Here is a 21,593-nt window from a genome sequence, read left to right as displayed (position 1 = left end):
ATGCTTATGAAGGATATTAAACAAAGAAAATACTATATGATCTTTGCAAGCCCAGGCAAGTCCCTGTATATTTCCACAATACTGGGGTCTGCTATTCATCACCCCAACCCCCCTTCTCCTCCTCCTGTTTTTCTTTCTGCTCTGCTGGCATGTTACCAGGCAAGATTTAGCTCCGATGCCGTGCCTCTCTTTTTGATTGGCTGGCTGGCTATGAGTGGGCGTGGCCTAATAGCCACTATAAAAACATTGTTGCAGGACAAAACGCAGAGCTCGGCAGCTGGTGTATGAATGAGGAAGTCTAGCAGAAAGAAGTTCCCAAATGGTTGTTTTTGCAGACAATAACCTTTCAAATAACTTTCTTTAACATCGACAACGGACTTGAACGATACCGTTGTCAAAGAAGCTGTAAGTACTATGTTATAATTGCTGATATTGCTAGCCTGATAGCTAATTTGAACAGTTTAACAGCTAACGTTTAACAAAGATGTTCTTCCTGTAAACTTGTCCTGTTCATACATTCCGTAACATGCTATACTAAAGAAGCCTGTTACTTGTGTATTAATTAATTATGTTTAACTTGCAACTACTGTCTTTTATCTCGAGTTTGAGTGCTTATCTGTTGTTTTTGTCTCCTCATAAACAGCTGACCACAAAAGCAGCTGATACTGTTGAGTACTGCAAATAAGACAACCATGCCTGCTCTCTCTGCACCCACTGATGTCGGCAGCTCACCCCCTTCTCCAGTGGACAGCAGTCACAGGAGGCTGTCCTGGGGTAAACTGGTGCAAAGATTGGCTGATTTCAGCACATCTGCCAACAGCAGCAGTATTGAGTCAGTGTCCAACAATGGCAGCAGGAGTGATCTCTCAGACTCAGGTAAACAACGCTGCAAATGTTACTTAGAGGTGGATTAGCCATTCCTCTTTATTCAGTTCTAACCCATTGTGTCTCTTTAACAGGGTCAGATATCTACAGTGACCTATCTCCCTGTAATGAAGACCTGTTTTATGATCCAATGGAGGAGACCATCCTGAAAGAAGTAGTGGACCTTATTGCAGGAAGCCTGAGAGAAGCCAAAGACTCAGACTGCGCCTTAAGATGTGCCAAATTGCTCATCCCTGAAAAACTTCTGGAGCACATCGGACAGGAGCTCCTTCACCTGGCAGCTAGTGAGCCCTGCGGCTTAAGAGGGGCTCTCATTGACCTTTGTGTGGAGCAAGGGGCCGTCTGTGAGAGCATGGCACAGCTATCTGTGGACCCCTACCTTGTCCCCACCTTTCAGTTAACTCTGGTGTTGAGGCTAGAGTCTGGCGGGCTGTGGCCTAAGATCCAAGGACTTTTTAGCACAAAGTCTCCTTCCACTCCAGTAGTGAGACAAGCTATTAAACTTAGCACTGGTTTCCGAGTGATCAGAAAGAAACTGTATTGTTCTGAAGAACTGCTCATTGAGGAATGTTGAGAAATGTTATGGACTGTTGATGTTTTATTGTCTTTTAAAAACGCCCAGTTAAGTTCACTGAAGGGCCTTATTACTTTAACTACATGTATATGATGCCTTTTAAAGTGTAAGGATGGACTTTGTCATGATGTAGCATATTGTTCCCACTGTAAGGGAGTTTATGGCACCTGGAGCAGGTGTTGTGTTTGAAATGACATGATATATGTGGAATGTTTTGCGAGTATTAAAGTGCGTACCTCAGTTTCTATTGAAACGTACAACGGCAGCTATATGATTATAGTCATTAAAGACCATTGTGTTTTTCTTTCTTTTTTTCTACATTAGTTGTTATGTACATCAAGTGATGAATTGTACACCAAGCAAATCATTAGGGGACCTAGTTACTGCTTGAATTCAAGAACAAAGCCTTTCCAATGCCTGCATTGTGAAGTTTATGTGCAAGCTGTGGCTAAGTTTTCAAAATAATGTAACTTGATCTTGTTTCTGTGTCGACCTATCCTGCTTTCAACTTTATTTATTTGACATTCAAATATTCATAACATTGCACTGTTTTTGTACTTTCATGACTACAAATAAATTATTTTTTTAACAATTCTTTTCTGTTGTCTTATTTCATGTAACATATCAGATTTATATCATCCATTTGCATTTTTATACCCAGATTCATTTTTTTCCCTATGGGAATTTGGGAACGTTATGAGCTAAAAGTGTGATTCTGCTAAATGTACAACCACATATATGAAGCTGTATGCCTTGACAAACTATACCAGAATACTAAGATACCTGTAGTGAGGAGCAATGTTCAGCTATACCATAATATAGATCAGCTGTCAGGCACATGAGCCAGCCATTATCGGCCACATCATGTACAACAATGACATAGTTTCAAACTGAAGAAAAAGTTATTTCTGGCAAGCCAAAATTAAAAAGCAGCACATCTGCCAAAAACAGCTGAGTACATTTGCGGTGAAAGAATGTAACGCTGTAGTTCTTGCCCGGCACATGCTGCACATCCCCCAAAATGTGTACGTGCACAAAGCTACGTTTCCTGTTTCCAGTTTCAGCCAGCCAACTGGCAGGCTTCACGAGCTGAATGTGCAGACTGAGCTTTTGTCTCCACATTCTGTGCTTATTCTGCTCTAAGTGATGAGTCATGTCCAACACCTTTTAAGCATCCATATTTATTTTCATCTGGGAGTAAAAACATGGTGGAAAAGGTGAGCAAGAACTGTAGTTTTCTTAGTCTTATCATCCATTTTTAAATAAATAATACAAAACATAAATAGCATACTAAAACTTAAAACATGTGACAAATATTGCTTTTTCTAACAGATCATATTCATCAGAGAAATTATGCTCAAAAACTAGAACATCCCACTTTCTGGGTAGGCACATCTCTCTCTCATTCTCTTGGCTTTCATTGTGAAGTGCATAAAATTCTAACCTTGTAAAGGGACATATCCTAATTGTAAACACACACACACACACACACACACACACACACACACACACACACACACAAGACAAATCTCAGGTGTTGAAGTGTCTGACAAACCCTAGACATGAGTACTGCATAGTTTCTGAATGTGCATTTGAACTCAGCAAAATCAGCAAACCCAAACTTGTCTTCTCTGCTAATTTGACTGTGTTAAATGAAAGAGGAAGCGTTCACTGTGGTATCTAATAAACTGCTACATAAATAACATCCGTACGACTATATCTAATCTCACTACATTCTGATTTCATACTGCATTCTCGCAAAAAAACATGAAATGACCGCTGCCAGCTTCATGGCTCCCATTCAAAACTGGGGCTCGGAGGTTTTCCAAACCCTATCTTGTCAGAAGGACAAACTATGAGTGTTTGTTTTCCATTTCAAAACATTATATTAACATTACATTTTGAATTCACATACTAAATTCCACAGAAAGGGCTTCAGCCAGTTTGTGTGGTCAACGTGATGCTGATTGGTGCATTGGTGCTGGTTTGTTTGCTTGTTGAGTCATCTTCAGTCTCCAGATTGCTAAAGCTCATCTATTTACAGCCAATAATCTTTTGTGTTTATTCTGGAAACCTGGAGACAAGAAGCAAAGAAATAAAAGGAAACATTTTCACTTCGTGAAATGAAAGAAAACATGCAAGTTGTTGAACAAAATGTGTTGCGCAATAGGTTAAAAAAACAAGAAGATAGAGACCTTGCTTTTAATTATGAAAGCGCATCAACCATGTAATGAAGCTGTGATCTCGGACAGCTTGGCGCAGCTTGGTGTGCGAGCCCTCTGTGCTCTTTGGTACAGATCATTGTCTCCAAAATAGCGGGCTCTGTAAAGCATGCCTTCCTCTGCAGGAAACAACAGAAACAATTAATGAAAGATATATGAGTTGGTAACAAAAATCTGAATATGTCTTTAATCATTTTCCCAGAACTGATAATGGCAGAAACAACAGTCAATATCCATACTTAAATAAATAGGTAAATAAATACAATGTGTTTTCTTGGCAAACATACTCTGTTGTTTCTCCTTCCAGCAATTGTTGCGAAGGTTGGAAATATAATCATCCTCCACCGTCCGTTCCAAATTCTTCAAATTCAGTCCAGTAAACTCCCTGGAGAACTGCTCCCCTACATAATATGGCACCTTCAGGTTCTCCGTCAGCCTCCTCTGTGTGTAACCTGCTGACCTGCGTTAAAATAGGACAGTGTGGGAGAGATATCATATGACCGAATGCAGCACAGGGCTGACAGATCTGGCACCGCCTGTCTCTGTTAACATCACTCATGGCTGATAATGGCTCACAGAAGTGTATCTGAAACACAAAGGCAGACAACATGGAGAGAGGCCAGACAAATGGAGCCAGCAATCCTTGCAAAAACACAGAGGAGGTATGTGATTATTTGGAATTAACTGAGGCAGCATCAAGATCTTATTTCCAAATCAAACAAGAAACTGAAACGTCAATACAATGGATCGGTCTAACTGCAAATACTACGAAAGTAAATCTCCCTTTAGGCTGGTTAATCTATAAGACAATTCTTTGCTCTCTGGCTTGTATAAAAAAATAGCAAGACAATACTGAATAACAATTATGAAATGCACTTGTGTTGGGATTGTGAAGATAATATTGTGTAAGTCGATTGGAATTTTGCAGAACAACAGTTAGTTTGTGTCATTTAACAACTTTTCTTAGGCAGGCGTTCAGAATAAGGGAATCACACTCACGACCTGAAGCTGAGGCTGTAAGGGGGGCTGTTGACCATGATCTGACTGAGGGCCGACACAATAACCAGGATGAGGATGGGCATGACCTGCACGAAAAGCGCAAAGCCTCCCTGCAAAGAAAACATTTCCGTGTCCAAATCTCACAGCGAAATCAAACACACTTGCTTTGTTTTAAAAAAATCTTTTAAAAAGACACTTCAATATTGCTGAATGCACCTCAATATGTAAAATTACAGATGACTCAATGTCTCCCGGTGCTGTTTAACCATAACATTACATTATTTGCACATCTGCAGTTGGCAGGAGCTCTAATGATAACATCAAACTCACATCCCGCTGTCGCTCTCTTCTCTCTCGCCTTTGGTAACGCATCCGCCCGTTAGTGTACACATTAGTATTACCTAGGTTAATGTAGCACATGTAGCACTTAATAGACAGATCATACCAAGTATTACAAATAAAAAACACTATATCTCACAAGCTTGGCATTAAAGACACAAAACAGTGACACTAACTTGATGGGTAACCCCCTCCAAAGAACATGTTAAAGAGGTCTTCAGGTGAAATATCTGGCTCGAAGTTTCCATTGTCTGGGCTGTGTGTTGAAGGATGCCTCCTCTCTTCTCCACATTGATCATACTGTTGTCTTTTGTTAGCATTACTCAGAACAGCATACGCATTCCCAATAGCTGTTGAAAATAAATAATTAAGAAGTCAAATTATGTTTGAGCGTCACAAAGAAGGACTAAAAGACAACTTCTGTAGCCATAATTATAGCCTCTAATTAGACTTTCTGCTTCTGCATGACACCAACATCAGTCATGAATGAAAGTTCACCTTTAAAGGCCTCTGTAGCACCTGGAGCGTGATTCTTGTCTGGATGGAATTTCAAAGCAAGTTTTCTATATGATCTTTTGAGTTCATCCTCAGAGGCGTCTGCCTGGACCCCAAGAATTTCATAGAAGTCTTTACATTGTTTTATCCTGTGTAGAGAACACATGATTCTCAGTACTAGGTGCTAAAAGTATGTCAACCATTTCAATAAACCCATAGAAGAAATACCAGATTTACACGATTTATCAGACTTACCTCCTCACAGCATCTAGCTGGTCTGCCGTGTAGGATTTTGAGGTGTCTGAAGGCTTTTCTTCTGGTCTGGTATCCTCGCTGTTGGTCTGCCGCTGTCGAGGCCCCGAGACCCCACTGAAGTCTGAGTGGCCGCCTTGTCTAGATGCAAATCCATTCTTTGCTATTAGCTCCAGTAGTACTAGAAGGGACACAATAACAGTGATGTGAATTATAAAATGATATTCAGAGAAGCATTCAACATGGTAGCGGCTGAAAAGGTGCAGCTGAAAGCTGACACCAGAATTCCCTGCATTAGTAGTTAACATACGACGGACACATCAGCAGAGGCTGTAACACAGGCACCTCAATCACAGAAAGTGTTTGTTTGGATGGATTATTAGATTACTTCAAAAGCTATATAAGAGAGCCTTAATACAATATCGTCAGAGTAGAAACTGTGGTGCCTCTTAGGAATCTCATATTAATATCTAGGTTTTTTTTATTATCTATTAGATTTAAAATGTGGGTTTTATAAGCATTGGGAGCAAATTCTTATTAAAACTGAAAAAGGTCTTCACCTATACATCACCCATCAATCAATCGACATTTCACCCATATTCATGAAAAACTCAAATAACACACTATTTTAGACCAAATGTCTAAATATTAACATATTTATATGACAGTATTTTAGGGTGGTTACTGGTGCATTCAGCAGAAAACACGGCTAGATAAGTCTATGTTCGATTTAAGTTACTTTACTCAATGCCTGCATACTGTACACCCATATATCATAATGTTGATAATATTGCATATCAATGTGACAATATTTTAGGGATGACTGTTGGTGCTTTCAGGAGATATTTAGACACAGGAAAATGTGTGTGACCGAAATATATACATAATGTGGAAAGCTAGTGAGAAGATAGGACAGTCAGATAAACTACATGGGATGTATAAAATTATAACTTGTATCATGATCCAAGTTATTTGTGTATAATGGACATTTACCCAGGATAGCTGCATGATTACAGCTGCTGTATTGACATTATATATTATATATTGACATTATTATGTGAGGTGTGTCATATCATACTCTGTAGGCCTATGGGTACATGTACGTATCTAGGTAAGCTATGTATGGATCGTCATGACACATTTATATACAGTACATCATGTACTGTACATACAGTATATTATTTTGTGTGTGTATTTCTCACTTTTCTGTATATTGATTTTGCCATCTATTGTATTTGTGTAGTATCTCTTGGTCTGGAGCTGGGACTGGTGAGTCTAGAGATAGTATGTGTTGTAAAACTAATAAGCAGAGTGATAATACATAAGAAACAGGCTTTCTAGGATCTAGGGGTCTTTGTGCCCCCTCCCAATCTTGCCCTTTAGTTAACTTACTTCATAGGCTTAGCTATCTAATGGAAAAGCAACTGATAACATACCACCATAGACAGTATATAAGCATACCACGGATACCCATAGCACATGTCTGCTTCATGTTGAGCAGGGGTAGGCCTATAGAATATTTCATAAACAATAGCTACAGTAGGAGTTTACAACATTATGACAAAGTAACTAAACCAGCTAGCTCGTTATCAAAGGCCCCGGCTACATGCGCTGCAGAGCTTATCCGGGATGCAGGTGGTGGTGATGCAGCAGCTGCAGGTGATGATGCTGCGAACCTCCCCAGCTGTAGCGCCCCTTTTCTTCGGCTCGGCCATCTTAACTCACCTTTCGCTTTCTCTGTTGGGAAGAGTCTCTGCGCCTTCTCCAGGAACCTCTGCGCCTTCTCAGGCTGGTTGTTGGTTAACGCCGCAGTTGCAATGTCAATGCAGCGCTCCGCCTCGTCCCTGTTTACTTCCATTGCAGCGGACAGCGGACTAACTGGACCAGAAGTAAATACAGGCGCCTGCTGATGACGCCTTGTGGATGCTGCACATTGAAGAACGAGGCTCTGTCATACATTCCGGAGTGGCTTTGAAAATGACATACTATCTACAACAACACATGCAATCACAGTTGAGGGAAAAATGTTATCACCTATTCGAATGTAAAGATAGGAACTTGTGTAATGTAAATCTTTTTTTATTTTATTAGCCTATAGGTAAGTCCCATACAAAACTATACATTCTCTAAATCAACCCAATGTTTTAAACTTTTCCTAATCGAAATGTATATGTATTTTGAGTCTCTTAAATTGGTAACAAATAAGAAAGGTATTTTAATAACTAATATCTACTCATAAATATTTAATTAAAGCTATAGTGCGTAGTTTCTCCCGCCCCCATGAGGAATTCTAAGTAATGACAACAAAACTGTCCACATGATCCACCCCCCCTCCTCCACGCAGTTGCTAGTAGCCAAGGAGGACACGGAGGATTCCAATCCAACTTTATTTGTTAAGCGCTTTAAAACAACCAAAGTTGACCAAAGTGCTGTACAGAAGAATAAATAAAACATCATAAATAAAAGACACAACATTATGACATGAATACAAATAGCTGCGCAATAAAAAGCAATCAAAATAAATAATTAAATGATGTAAACAAAGTCGACATCTTACTAGGTGTCAAAGGCCACAGAGAAGAGATGGGTTTTAAAACTGGATTTAAAAAACAGATAATGGACTCTTCAAAAGAGGTCATTATCTTCACGAGAAATACAGAGAGAGTTGTGTGGACCTGATAGTCTTAATTAGCTTTGTAGCAACTCATTTGGCAATGGCTTGAATATAACGGACGTTCATTAATAGGCCTATCAACAAGTTAGGCACTAAAGCTTTAAGAACTCCTGTTGTCACCACTTTCAATGAAGTTTGTAAGTCTGTCACCTTTTCGTTTATTTAGTTTTTGTTTAATGTATTACTTTTATATTATGTCATTTGTACAATTTATGTTTACAAACTGAGATGACTGACTGTAAATTGAATTCTAAAAAAAAAAAAAAAACACGAGGCTCTGTCATCCATGGACTGTGTCCGATGTAGGCTAAATATGGAAATAATCCCTCACGTATTTTTTGATTGTGAAATATCCAACAGATTTTGGACAGATTTGGAGTTTTTGAACTCACTCTGTCTATTCTTTTAACCTTAGAGATATCTGTTTCTATCTTAATCCAGATGGCGCTCTGGATATCTGTTTCTATTTTAATTATTCTAGGCTGTGCCAAATTTTATATTTTCTATGACATTTATTTGACATTTTCTAATTCATTAGGCTACCTTTTTTTTTGGACCTTTTCTCGTATAACTTGGAAACTAGAACCTTTCCCCCTCGAATCCTCTGAATGATTTTACTTGTGGATGTATGGCTATACTCTTGTTGTTATATTTTTTTTAATGTAATTTGTCGTTATTATTCTTTAAGTTCATAGGCTATTTTTTGTAGGCTATACATTATTTTTAATCTATTTGCCCTAATGTTGTTTACATGTAGGCCTATTGCATTTTGTCAATAAAAAAGGGAGTAGTAAATAAGATAAGAATAAGATTTTGGACACAGTTGGTGACATAAATGTATAAGTTTATGGCCGTTTTTTGCTGTTGATGTCCGGAGACCATGATCGACGATAACAGTGTCGGCTTTTGTGCTGCGTAATTTCTTCACTAGATGGAGACAAAACATCTGTCTTTCAATGTAGCTAGGTCATAAAGGTGAAACCGGTGAAAACTCATGGATTTTTAATGTGGATCCTGTGAAATCTATTTCACTGCTTTGTTGAACATGATATATTCCTAAAAATAGGCCTATGTCATTTGTGGCGCAGTGACTTAAGCGATCCTGATTTACTGCTGTCGTATTTCCTGGCTCATATTACTTGCATTTTAATAGTATGTTTTATATTGTATGATTTTTTTTTGTTTGTTTATAAGGATTTCTTTTTTGGGATTATGACTTGACAAAACAAGCATTCCTGTATTTTCACAGTGTAACGTCAGGCGGGCGGGGGTCTTCTGCCGCTTGGATTGATGTAAACTGTAAAGTAACTTTTTAACACCTCGTCGGTTTTGTTTGAATCTACGCGTGAATGGAAATATGTGAGCGGTTAATTCAATACATGTCTAGACAGTAGCGGCTGCTCTCCAGAGGAGGTATACATCTGGTGGGAGAATAAATAAATGGTGAACAGCAGATAAACAGGCAGCCAATCAGAGTCCGTGCTTGGGGCGGCATCCGAGCGCTGATTGGTCAGTCGCACTTCGAACTCCAGCTCTTATTGATGCGTTTGCTGCGTAGCGAACGCATCACTCTTTCTTTCTGGGTTGCTGTAGTTCTGGGTAAAACGCACTAGCTTCATCTTCACTTTTAACAGTCGGATTCAATTTTCTACTCGTATGCCTCTCCTTGGTGAGTTATTTATCTTCCGTTTATTTGTTCTGCATGTGTAATATTAGTGTAATGCAACGCAGCAAATGTCGTATGTCAGCTAGAAGTCAGCATCATCGTTACATTAACGTTAACATTCTCTTCCTCACCAGCGCAGACCAGCAGCGCCAGATTGCTTACTGTGCTAGATAGCGCAAAAAATAATTCACGTATTCACCGTTTATGCCTGCATGTCGTATGTCACAAAAACACAGAAAATTGACGATTTCTCTCAATTTGTATCGCTCAGACAATCACCAAACCGCAGCAACGATGACGCAGGCGGAGGCGTTGGAGAACAAGTCGAGCAACGTAAATGGTTTTACAGAGGCCAGCAGCACAGAAGACATGTTTGATCACACATACAAAGAGAAAGAAGGCCACAAACCTCCCATGGTCATCGTATGGAGAAATGTCTTTTTGATGACTCTATTGCATATAGGTGCCGTGTACAGCCTGTTCCTCATTCCTACAGCATCTCATTTGACCTTGCTTTGGTGTAAGTAAAAATACTACCTGTTACAGTATTGCTGCACAAGCTGGCTGTTCGTGGCTTTTTTTTATTTCGGTGGAATATACAGTATTTACCCAAGTCATGGCTGTTATGTCACCGCTGCTGCATGCTAAAATGTGTCGGCCCGGATCTGTACGTCCTCCCTTTTTTCTGCATGTAGTGGGATTATAGATCAGGGCATATATTACCATGTCACAGCAAGTGTTTTAAAGCTGCAAACTGTACAGTGTGTTCTTGTCAGAAAAATTGTCGTGTTTTTTTTTGTTTTCTTTATTAAGTAAAAGTCTCACAGGACAAATGGAAAGTAATTTTACACAAACGGCATGCTGCATTATTACTTACTAAACATTTTCTTAGAATTCATTGAGATGTGTATTTCTCATGAACAAAACCACAGGGGCTGCACTTAAAATAGATTTCCGGTGTACATTGTCAATTGTTTTGTCCACCCAGTCTTCGTCTGATATGACGTAATTACATTACCATGACAGTAACAAAGTGTCAGGTAACATGACTTGCTTCCTTCATGGTTATTCAAGCTATTGGGAAACATGTAGGCAAGTACAAAACAGTTCAGTCTAAGGCAACTTTGAATGATCTTTAGCTATACAAATTGTGCAGAAAAGTAAATGTGATATGTGATAATGTGATGTGACATGATAACTCCTTCACAATATATCACTTGTTGCAGGATCATCCTCCTAGCCCTAACAGTGACAGTACAGAGTGTACAAAAACATTTGATGCATAGACATTGCAATGTGTAGCATTTAATTAGTTATTTATTAAGTAATTATTCATATTTATTAGTACTATTTAGGTACTTAGCGCCGGCGAAGGCCCTCTTGAAACTGTTAGGATTATTCTTTTTCTTATTTTTATTTTTTTATAAATGAATCGCCTTTTTGAGGGCCTAAACATACTAAAAAAATCACCAAAATCTGCAGTGAAAATATACATATTCAATGGCTTTCGTGAATAGGCGTGCAAAAATGGCTTGCTAGCGACCCCTAACAGTTTTCAGCAGTTAAAGCCTCCTCCTTTAACTTTCACATAGAGTAACAAGAGTTTTTTGATCATTCACAACAAAACAAAACATGAAATAATTAAATCCCCCTTCAATACCATTGATATAGTGCCACTCAGCCAGGCATGCCAAAACACTTAAATATTATTCGATGGAAAATAATCTCAAAATGAAATAGCACAACGTGGTGTCAACATAAAACAGTGCTTTCAAGCCCGAGAGCAGAGTTCACTTCGCAGCGAAACCAAAATACTTTCACCCAGGAAATGCATGTTCGTTCCTCAGGAATGTCTTTACCAAACCACGGTCTTTTTTCTAAACTTAACTTAAGTTAGTTGTTTTGGTGCCTAAACTTAACTGTCATCGCCACATGACGCTCACTTTTTCTGGCTAAACTACCGGCTCGCTGTATCATGTCAAGATGTAGAAAAAAGCCTCTTGGAGCCCCACCCTAAACTCAACAGGAAGTCCGCCATTTCAATTGACAATTTTGACCATGTGTCGTACTTAAACGAACTCCACCTAGAGATTTCATCCGATTGACTTCTAGTTTGGTCCGTGCCATCTTAAGACCTATAGCCGTGGCGTGGCGGCCATTTTGTGCGTTTTGCCATCAAAACAGGAAGTGGTTTTAACTCTAGTATACATTGCCTCATCTGCTCCAAATTTGTTATGATTCATAGAAGTCCAACCCCGAGGACATCTACATGCCAATATTGACCCATAATCATAGCGCCACCTGCTGGCAATAGATGAATCCGATAGATTTCAAAATGTGTCATCTCAAGACCTTATGCAAGAGCCCGTCCAATGCTGCTTGCTGCTTTAATTTGTTTATGCATTTCTTTCCACAGCTGCACTTTGTTTTTTGATAAGCGCTTTGGGAATTACTGCAGGAGCTCATCGCCTGTGGAGTCACAGATCCTACAAGGCAACATTACCTCTTCGGATCTTTCTTGGTGCTGCAAACTCAATGGCATTTCAGGTACCCAAAACTCACAGATCTGCATTCACACAAGCACACACACTTAACATTGTGATAATAGCAGTTTTCATTACTGTGTAAGTACCATGTTGTGTCTACAGTGTATGTAATCTCTGTCTTTACTTGAACCCACAGAATGATATCTTTGAGTGGGCTCGAGATCACAGGGTTCACCACAAATATTCCGAGACAGATGCTGACCCTCACAACGCCCGCCGAGGCTTCTTCTTTGCTCACATTGGCTGGCTGTTGGTACGCAAACACCCTGATGTCATTGAAAAAGGACGCAAGCTGGAAATCAGTGACCTAAAGGCCGACAAAGTTGTAATGTTTCAACGGAAGTAAGTGGCTTCAGTCAATGATTGATTTCACAACTTTAAGATAAAAAAAAAGTTAGTGTGGACAGTAAACAGTATTTTCTGATATGTCACATACAGAGCAAATACAGGGCAAAGAAATACAAATTGGATAAAAAAAACTTGAACCCACCACTGCTGCAGAGTTGTATCTGTAGTCATTCCTGGTTTAACAAGGTGACAATTACTTATGTATTTGTGCATGTTGAGGTTACGGTCATATTCACCTGCCTCAGATATATAAGCAAACTGTTATATTAATATTTTATTTATTTATACCAGCACCATTTGCACTTTCGCATTGTCCTATTAGATTACTGTTTACTAGGGGTGTCACAATTTCAAAGTTAAATAGAAAATCGATTGAAATGAGCTTTCGATTTTGCTTAACGAAGTCACTGGCGTAGCAACATTTGCTTCCCCATGAGTTATGTAAACAAACACCCAATGGTAAAGCGCGTGGGCTCCAAAGAGACTTATAATTATGGTGCATTCAGTTGCACTACTTCAACTTTGTTGTCGTTTTTAGCCGTATGTCTATTTCTGTACTTTGAGAGCAACAAAAATTCAGAGTCAAATTCCTTGTTTGTATTCACACTTAATTGGCCATTAAAGCTGATTCTAATTCTGACTGACTCAAGGTTGGGTTCAATCAGGCATGGATTGGAGAGAGATCATATGATTGGCCCACTGGTTTGTCTCATATCTGAACACTGGCCAATCACATCCTACATCAGCCCACCTCCATCCTACCATAGAGACAGAGCCCATTTAAGTCCCGCCCCCACCGGTGGGGAAAACAGCTCCAAAAAGTGTAGCTAGCTAAAAACACGAGATTTAAGCATGTCAAAGGAATACTTTAGCACCCTTTGTCTACCAGAGACAAATTAGCTGTTAGTAAGCTAATGTTAGTTATGTATTAGCAAGCTAAGGCACTTCCAAACATAATACTAAAGCTTTCAGATTTATCCACAATGCACTAACTAACAGAAGTTGCATACTGTGTACAAATGCAGCTTTAGTTTAACATACAGACTTGACTTGTTTACTATACAAGACATCTTGATGCTCCACCCTCAACCTTTAGCCATCTTGCCATCAAGAGCCAGGCAGCCATTTTGATCTTACTTACCACTCGGCTAAGTGGCAGTATTAGGGGCTGGTATGCAGGGTTCAAAATTAACTTTTTGTCCATAAGACAAATGGCTAGTGAATGTTTTACCAGCCACTCAATAGTTTACCATTGTTTTTTTTTGGCTGATGAGTGAAGCAATCACTCAAAGCATTTGGCTGGTACATGGTGCTAATGTTGAACCCTGCTGGTATGTAAATGCATTGAGGGGGAGTCCAAGGATGGGTGGTTTCCTGCTTTACCCCAGTCCAGCCCTGGGTTCAATGCAAACTGTCACATTGAGAAAAGTGATAGAGTGAACAATCCCTGACAAGCAGAGCATTTTTGTGTTTAATATTCATGTTGTACTGAGTAAATGTTTATGCTGTACTGAGTAAACAGCTCCATTCTTTCTACTCTCCCCCCACTCTGTCTCCGACAGGTATTACAAGCCATCTGTGCTGCTCATGTGCTTCTTCATCCCCATGTTCGTGCCTTGGTACCTGTGGGGGGAGTCTCTGTGGGTGGCGTACTTCATCCCCGCTCTGCTGAGGTACACCTTGGTACTGAACGCCGCCTGGTTGGTCAACAGCGCAGCTCACATGTGGGGGAACCGGCCCTATGACAAGAACATCAACCCCAGGGAGAACAAGTTCGTCACGTTCAGCGCTATAGGTATGACAAACACATGAGCCTGTGCTCTCAGCGTAACAAAAGAAAAGATAAAGAAAGAATTAAAACAGGAACTTAGGTTAAGTTCATGTTCAGTTCAAGTTCAGTTCATGACTGTCAGGATAGGGCCATCTCTAGACGAAATGCCATTCAATTTTGCAGGATCACTAGAGCTGATAGGTGCACCTGTTGCCTACTTTTGGCTTCACAGGGGGTTCAAGAGTTTGTTACGTGAAATCATTTAAAATGCAACTCCAGTGGAATGTAACCCTGCCAGTTCCTACAATGTATGCATTAAAAACAGTAATAATATTTAATATATATGTGTGTGTGTATGATGGGGGGAGCAGTCTTAAGCTTTGTTTATACTCGCGCAAGACACTGTGGCGCGGGCCTCGGTAGATAGTGTGCGAGCTATGAGCATGCATGGAGACTCAGCGCATTCTTCGTTGCAGTATTCTCCGAAACGCCAGGGGGCGTACAAACAAAATAATCCGTGAATAAGCAAGAAGTAGAAGAGAAGAAGTAGAGAGCGGAAGGAAAGCAGGTGGCCTGGAAACAGTAGTTAACACATCCATGATAAACACTAATGTACCGCCAAACATTGCATTTGTCTACTGTAATTATTAACGTTACTGTCAAATTTACTGTCTGCCTCTCGAGGTTATGAACACTCTTCTCATGAGACCGTTTTTTTAGCTTTGACAAAGCGATCTCACACCCTTCAGCAAAATGCCTTTTCTTTTACCAGTGTGTTGGCTCCCTCTCTTACAACGAATTTAAGGCCATTTAAGGCGACCATAAACCTAGCTTAAGGCAGTGTCTCCATTTAGGATACTAGTGGCTGAATGTAGAAGCTTCTCCTGAGCCTCTCAGTGCTGGCCTGGTGTATCTAGCATATTTTACCTAACTCAACAGGGAGAAAAAGCTGTTACCCAGGTGGTTTGGATCTTTAACGATTCTCCTAGCCTTTGTCTTGCAGCGCCTGGTGTAAATATCCTCTAGGCAGGGTAGGGCATTGCCTATTGTATGTTCAGCCAACAAACCACTCTTTGCAGGGCCGTGCAGTCCTGTTCGGTGCTGTTTCCATACCAGTCATGTTCCACATCAGGGTGCTCTCAATGATGCAGGAGTAGAAATTGCTCAGTATTTGAGGGGTACCTGAAATTTCCTCAGGCATCTGAGGCGAAACAGTCTCTGCCTTGCCTTTCTCACTACTGAGTCAGTGTGCAACACCCAGGTCAGACCCTCAGTGATGTGGCCACCAAGGTTCTTAAAGCTGTCCACCCTCTCCACAAGGACCCGTTGATATTAAAGTCCAAATATCCAGACCAAAGTCCACTATCATCTCTTTAGTCTTGCTGACATTCATGAGGAGGTTGTTGTCCTGACACCAGCGGGTCAGGTCCTCTACTTTCTTCAGGTAGGCCTTTTCATTGTTGTCTGTGATCAGGCCCACCACAGGTGTGTCGTCAGCAAACTTGATGATGGTGTTGGAGTTGAAAGTGTCCACACAGTCGTGTGTACAGGGAATACAGCAGGGGACTCAAAACACAGCCCTGGGGTGCTCCGGTGTTAAGGATGAGGGTGGAAGAGGTGTGTCCACCCACCCTCACCACCTGGGGGCTGCCTGTCAGGAAGCCAAGGATCCACATGCACAGTGAGTTGTTTAATCCCAGGTCCTTAAGCTTTGTGACGAGCCTGGGGGGGACTATGGTGTTAACGCTGAACTGTAGTCAATGAACAGCAATCTCACATAGGTTCCCTTCTTTTCCAGGTGAGATAGGGTGGTGTGGAGGATGTGTGCTATGGCGTCTTCCGTTGATCGGTTGGGACGGTAGGCAAACTGTAATGCGTCCACTATGCTGGGTAGTGAGGAGCAGATGTAATCCTTGCCCAGTCGCTCAAAGCATTTCATCACTACAGAGGTGAGTGCCACTGGGCCGTAGACATTCAGGCAGGCTGCTCTTGTTTTCTTGGGCACAGGAATGATGGTGGACTTCGTGAAGCACATGGGTATGACAGACTGAGTGACTGACCTGAGTGACAGGTTGAAGTCATTGTGAATACCAGCGCTAGTTGGTCAGCACACAGTTTGAGGACCCACCCACTGATGGCTGATGGCCTCAAAGAGAGCATAAAATTTGTTTAGCTCACTTGCTCTAGACGCGGCAGCAGGTTAATAAGTTATGCCTAAACTAGGTCGGCAACCAACGATAGGGAAACGGTATGGAATATCATAAAACAAATGAACAACTTCTTCAGGCTCATTGAAACATTGTACGTACTGTATGCTGAAGATTCACTAAAATGATCAAAATCAAATATGTAAGTTATTGAATGTATTTTTTATTTATTTGCGCCTGTTTTCTTCATCTATATGCCTGGTTCCCACTCTATCCACCTCCACCCCCCACTAAGCAGGCGCCTGGACCAAGCAAAAGGAGTCACTAGTGCAGCAATGGATATTTTTAAAGACGGAACTGGATGTTCTAAGATGGCACACAGCTCATTCCAATGAAAGTTGCTCACCAAAAACGTTTTTTAAGCTTACGTGACAATAATTTACTTATATGGCTGTTCAAGACTTTGTATTCTTAATTTGACCAGTGGATCCTGGGATTCTAAATGTGGCCAGTACTGCCCAGCGCTGTTTGTGAAAAAAACGAAACCCTACTATTGGTTTCTGCAGTGGTTTACGAGAACTTAACTCTTGCACCAACTTTGCACGATTCAGTGTTACAAACCAGAACAAATAGTGACCTTTACAAACCGAAAACTAGTTTTTCTTGACCCATGGCTTAACTTTCCATTAAATTGTACTTAGAGATCTGTCAAGTAGTTTTTAAGATATCCTGCGTATTAACAAAACAACACAACCTCTTTGGTGGATTTAATCAGCATGAGCTAAAAGGATCGTTGCTTACAATCACAGAAGTTGTTTCTTTTGTCATTTATTATTCACTCTAAACGAGCCCTTAATCCTATTTTTTTTAGTGAACATCATTCAGTATTAGTAGTATTTGGTATGATTTGTTCACCACTGTTTCTTATACCTTACAGGTGAGGGATTTCACAACTATCACCACACGTTCCCCTTTGACTATGCAACCAGCGAGTTTGGCTGCAAGTTGAACATTACCACTTGTTTCATCGACACCATGTGCTTCTTGGGCCTGGCCACGGACTGCAAGAGAGGGTCCCGTGAGCTGGTCCAGGCCCGAGTACAGCGTACCGGAGACGGAAGCCACCGATGCGGCTAAGATTGATGAATCAAAGGCAAAACAACCGAGGAGAAAAAGCTTCACAGTCCTCTGACAGCTATACATCCCTCATCCTCTGAGGATAAAAGTCATCGTCATGAGAGCCTTGACCACATTTTGCTTGTTTTTGTGTTTTTTTCGTAGCTGTAGCTAATCAAGATGGATAAAAAACAAAAAAAACACACATTTTGCTAAGCTCTTGGCCTTGGTTTCTATTGTTCAGGCAGGCCAAGGTCTTGCAAAGATGTTTTAGATTTGAAGTAGATCAATTTTAAAAGTCCACTTCATTCTCCACTGTTTTTGCCACTTCGGTGTGCATTCTTCATGAAAGGTCAGTCATGTAGCCGATTATTTTTATGTATTACTCAATTATTAATCAATATAGACAAGAAGTGGAGCACTGAAATATGGAGTAACAATGTTTCAATGGATGAGATAGGATACTGATTGGAGACTGACTTGTGTTTACTGCACTTCACAGTAAGTTCTTACCGTTTTAATGTACAGTAAATTAACTTTTTGAGCGCTTTAAGATCTGAAAAAAAAGGGATGAGAGTTGAATCATGATTTGTTAAAAAGCTGCTGGCTTTAATGAAATATGGCACATGGTGGAAGAGTGAGGGAACCCAGACCTTCTTCTAATGTATAACCTGACTTTACTGACAACAGTAATGCAGTGTGTAACTTGGTTTTCTTCTTCAGAACCGAAATATGTAGAAAAGGCAATGATTAACACATACTGTATGTCTGTGTAGTGAATGGATCAAGTGTTCTCAAGACAATATAAGTGATGCATTTATCATTAAATTAAAACTGCCGTTAAATATTAACAGGAAAAGATAAATGTAGTTTTAACTTAGAACCATGCAATGTTTAATCAACTTTTTTGTGTTTTTAATGAACATTTTATAGTGCCAAGAGCGTGCCAATTGTCGACATATTTGTAACCATCTTAATGGTCCACTAGAGCACACAGTCGATATTGCTTCTTCACTCAACATCATTATGGACGTTTTTTAACATCAGTGGCTTTCCTTCCTCTTTTATCCAACTTGTCCCTCAATATTCCAGAAACGTCTGCTGCAGCGATCTCATCGGTCATGTAGCAGCCAGTCGTGTGACAGTTCTGGTGTTACAAAACAACATGCCACCCATGCATGATGATATACTGTAGTCAGTGTTGTAGTGAGGTGTTTTATCGGTGATTCCAATGACAGAACTGTGTCTATTTTTGTAACGTACTGTGGAGCTGCATCGCTTTTTGGATCATCAGAACTGTTGTCGTGGTGATTTCTGAGACGGGGTCTGGTTTCCCTTTGATGTCCTACAAAGCTTATTGTCATTGCTAAATTTCAGGTGCATTGTTTATGCTCATCTTCAATTCTGGTGTGCGGAATGCTTATATTATATTATTTATGTATTTATTTGGTTTTTTTTTCTAATTGACAAAAAAAAAGGTTGCTCTGACCTACACCAGATTTCTGCACTCCAAGATTTGGCAGTAAAATATATCAAATTGGAGCACTTGTTTATTTTTTCCCAAGAGTCAGGATATAACCTAATGCCTTATGACTTGCATCCATTCCTGATCTTCTTCACGTGCCGCTAGTGAAGATAAAATGCTCAAAACAAATCTGACCAAGGTCCATGTTTACAGGCTGAAGCACCAGGTGGAACATTGTTTTTTCTTCTTCTAAAAACACATTTAATTTAGGCAAATCGTAGCATGACAACATCAAGGTGCTATAAATGCAGAAAGAGGATAGAGGTTGATATTCAAATAATCTGATACCAATTAAAACGCCTGGTGCAAATGTTCAAACATCAGATTTGACTTGCAAAATATGGGCCCAAATGTGCCAACATAGTTTCAATCCATCACAGCATCTCAGTAAGAAAACCTCCAAACAAAGGTGCTGTGATGTATGAGGGATGTTAGAGCATCATTAGAGCACTTACCAAAACCTGACAATATCACAAGCAAACATGCAAACAACTCCTGCTCCCCAGAGCGCCAAAATCAACATTTTTCTAATAACGAGGAGGATCAAAAGGTTGTCAGTCTGAATGATAATGTCAAATCTCAACTGTATTCTAATATGACATTAAAACAATTTTGTCAATACACGTAATTCCATTAACAGTTGTTGCTCTTCTTTTTTTCTTTGTGTCTCTGATATAAATCTGCACGGCATAGTCTTTGGATTTTCTGAAAATTGCTGACTGGTAGCTAAACCCGTCAACATTTATGCCAGATTGTGTTTTTTTTAGTTTTTTTTTAGTAATTCCACTAATAAGCTTTGTTTACACACAGCCACAGCTTTTAAATTAGTTTTTTTTTATTGGATTTTAGTACAAATTTAAAGACATTTCTAAAATCTGGATCTTGCTTGAAATACTTTTTATGTTAGCTTTCATGGCAGGTCTGCCGTAAGTGAAACAGATGATCCAGCTGCATTATTATTGATGCATTAAAGTCGTTAAAAACAGCTCCATTTTGACAATTTATAACAGAAATGCTACTTACACAACCATTCATCACGTTTAATATTCAACTAACATTATATATATGTAAGAATACAACCTAAAGTATGAGTACTTTTACTTTTGATACCTAAGAATATCTAAGTAACCTACCTTTTTTAATGCAGAGCCTTTACTTGTAATGAAGTATTGTTTACATGTTGGCACTGCTAAATTTACTCAAGTAAATAACTTGAATACTTCAACCACCACTGTTATTTGTGGAGGATTCAAAGGATGGCAATCTGCAGTTTTCTGGTAATAATCCAACTCAGACTTGTCAGGGGATTTTCTGTTCTCTGGCTTGTTTTTGGCCTTCTGTCATAAATAACTCAACACATCTGGTTGTCTGCTGACATTAGAGTGCAATTCAAATATATTCCAACTATTTAATACTGCAGTTCTTAGTTCTCGCCTGCAGATGAAATAAGTGCTCTCAAAATGTGGCAAATAGTTTACACAGGGCAGAGAAATGTAGGAACAGTGTGCTGACCAGAGACCAGTTAATATTACATCTGACTTTTTTAGGTTGAGGAGTGTTCAATGTTCCCCAGTGCTGAAACAATTTGTTGATTACATAATTGTGATTTGAATATCTTGTTTTGCATTTCATTCTGGGAATTTTTCACTTGTTTCTGACAGTTAATCGATTCACTGTAACATCTTAATCGATAATAAAAAATAATTGTTTGCAGCCCTCACATCCAGTGTTTTAGATTCTTTTCTTAGGTAAAAGTAGTAATACCACAATTTAAAAATACTCTGTTACAAGGAAAAGGCCTTAAGCATCATTGTCAAAATGTTCTTAAAGTATCAAAAGTAAAAGTACCTCCTTTCAGAGTATTCTATACTATTGTGCTTGTTGGTTGTCTTTATGTCTTTATATGTTGTCTCATCTATAGCAATGCATCCTATCTTATAAACTGATATATTTTTATATAAAACCATAACGCAAATTATTTAGTACTACTTTAGTATAGATGTCAGATAATGGAGTGAAAAATGCGATATTTCC

The 21,593-nt window shown here is 39.7% G+C and overlaps 3 protein-coding genes across 7 annotated transcripts; 2 read left to right on the top strand and 1 right to left on the bottom strand.

The window, feature by feature from the left end:
* The first annotated feature begins 269 nt into the window (after positions 1 to 269).
* ddit4 (DNA-damage-inducible transcript 4) lies at positions 270 to 2,053 on the top strand. The gene is made up of 3 exons (XM_078279781.1): positions 270 to 405; positions 644 to 876; positions 960 to 2,053. The coding sequence occupies exons 2-3, from the start codon at positions 693 to 695 to the stop codon at positions 1,457 to 1,459; spliced, it is 684 nt and encodes a 227-aa protein (XP_078135907.1). The 5' UTR covers positions 270 to 405; positions 644 to 692; the 3' UTR covers positions 1,460 to 2,053.
* Positions 2,054 to 2,624: 571 nt separating this feature from the next.
* dnajb12b (DnaJ heat shock protein family (Hsp40) member B12b) lies at positions 2,625 to 7,692 on the bottom strand. 2 transcript variants are annotated; one of them, XM_078279744.1, is made up of 9 exons: positions 7,492 to 7,692; positions 5,770 to 5,947; positions 5,518 to 5,663; positions 5,196 to 5,369; positions 5,011 to 5,081; positions 4,681 to 4,790; positions 3,969 to 4,141; positions 3,655 to 3,800; positions 2,625 to 3,533 (listed from the first exon to the last, which is right to left on the bottom strand). In XM_078279744.1, exons 1-8 carry the CDS (start codon positions 7,622 to 7,624, stop codon positions 3,679 to 3,681), a joined length of 1,107 nt encoding a protein of 368 aa, XP_078135870.1. In that variant the 5' UTR covers positions 7,625 to 7,692; the 3' UTR covers positions 2,625 to 3,533; positions 3,655 to 3,678. The 2 variants fall into 2 exon arrangements, with proteins under 2 accessions (XP_078135870.1, XP_078135871.1); XM_078279745.1 differs by having other exon boundaries at positions 4,684 to 4,790.
* Positions 7,693 to 9,995: 2,303 nt separating this feature from the next.
* scd (stearoyl-CoA desaturase (delta-9-desaturase)) lies at positions 9,996 to 20,187 on the top strand. Of its 4 annotated transcripts, XR_013503756.1 has the most exons (8): positions 9,998 to 10,109; positions 10,378 to 10,626; positions 12,523 to 12,653; positions 12,789 to 12,994; positions 14,563 to 14,795; positions 16,246 to 16,452; positions 16,570 to 16,720; positions 17,856 to 17,945. XR_013503756.1 is itself a non-coding variant. In XM_078279747.1 (6 exons), the coding sequence occupies exons 1-6, from the start codon at positions 10,097 to 10,099 to the stop codon at positions 15,955 to 15,957; spliced, it is 939 nt and encodes a 312-aa protein (XP_078135873.1). In that variant the 5' UTR covers positions 9,996 to 10,096; the 3' UTR covers positions 15,958 to 16,239. The 4 variants fall into 4 exon arrangements, 2 of the variants coding, with proteins under 2 accessions (XP_078135873.1, XP_078135872.1); XR_013503755.1 differs by having other exon boundaries at positions 16,570 to 17,949; XM_078279747.1 differs by lacking the exons at positions 16,246 to 16,452; positions 16,570 to 16,720; positions 17,856 to 17,945 and adding an exon at positions 15,851 to 16,239 and having other exon boundaries at positions 9,996 to 10,109.
* Positions 20,188 to 21,593: the final 1,406 nt, after the last annotated feature.

Source organism: Sander vitreus, chromosome 21, assembly GCF_031162955.1.
Source record: "Sander vitreus isolate 19-12246 chromosome 21, sanVit1, whole genome shotgun sequence".
Lineage (NCBI taxonomy): Eukaryota > Metazoa > Chordata > Actinopteri > Perciformes > Percidae > Sander > Sander vitreus.
Note: the sequence above shows the minus strand (reverse complement) of the source record. Positions and strands in the feature narration are given on the sequence as shown.

Coding starts and splice junctions, on each gene's coding strand:
- ddit4 (XM_078279781.1), top strand. CDS start 693: ATGCCTGCTCTCTCTGCACCCACTGATGTCGGCAGCTCACCCCCTTCT. Junction 877..959: donor GAGTGATCTCTCAGACTCAG/GTAAACAACGCT, acceptor TCTCTTTAACAG/GGTCAGATATCTACAGTGAC.
- dnajb12b (XM_078279744.1), bottom strand. CDS start 7,624: ATGGAAGTAAACAGGGACGAGGCGGAGCGCTGCATTGACATTGCAACT. Junction 5,948..7,491: donor CCCAACAGAGAAAGCGAAAG/GTGAGTTAAGAT, acceptor TGTCCCTTCTAG/TACTACTGGAGCTAATAGCA. Junction 4,142..4,680: donor TACAGCCTCAGCTTCAGGTC/GTGAGTGTGATT, acceptor ATTTTAACGCAG/GTCAGCAGGTTACACACAGA.
- scd (XM_078279746.1), top strand. Junction 10,627..12,522: donor TCATTTGACCTTGCTTTGGT/GTAAGTAAAAAT, acceptor TTCTTTCCACAG/CTGCACTTTGTTTTTTGATA. Junction 12,654..12,788: donor CAAACTCAATGGCATTTCAG/GTACCCAAAACT, acceptor TTGAACCCACAG/AATGATATCTTTGAGTGGGC.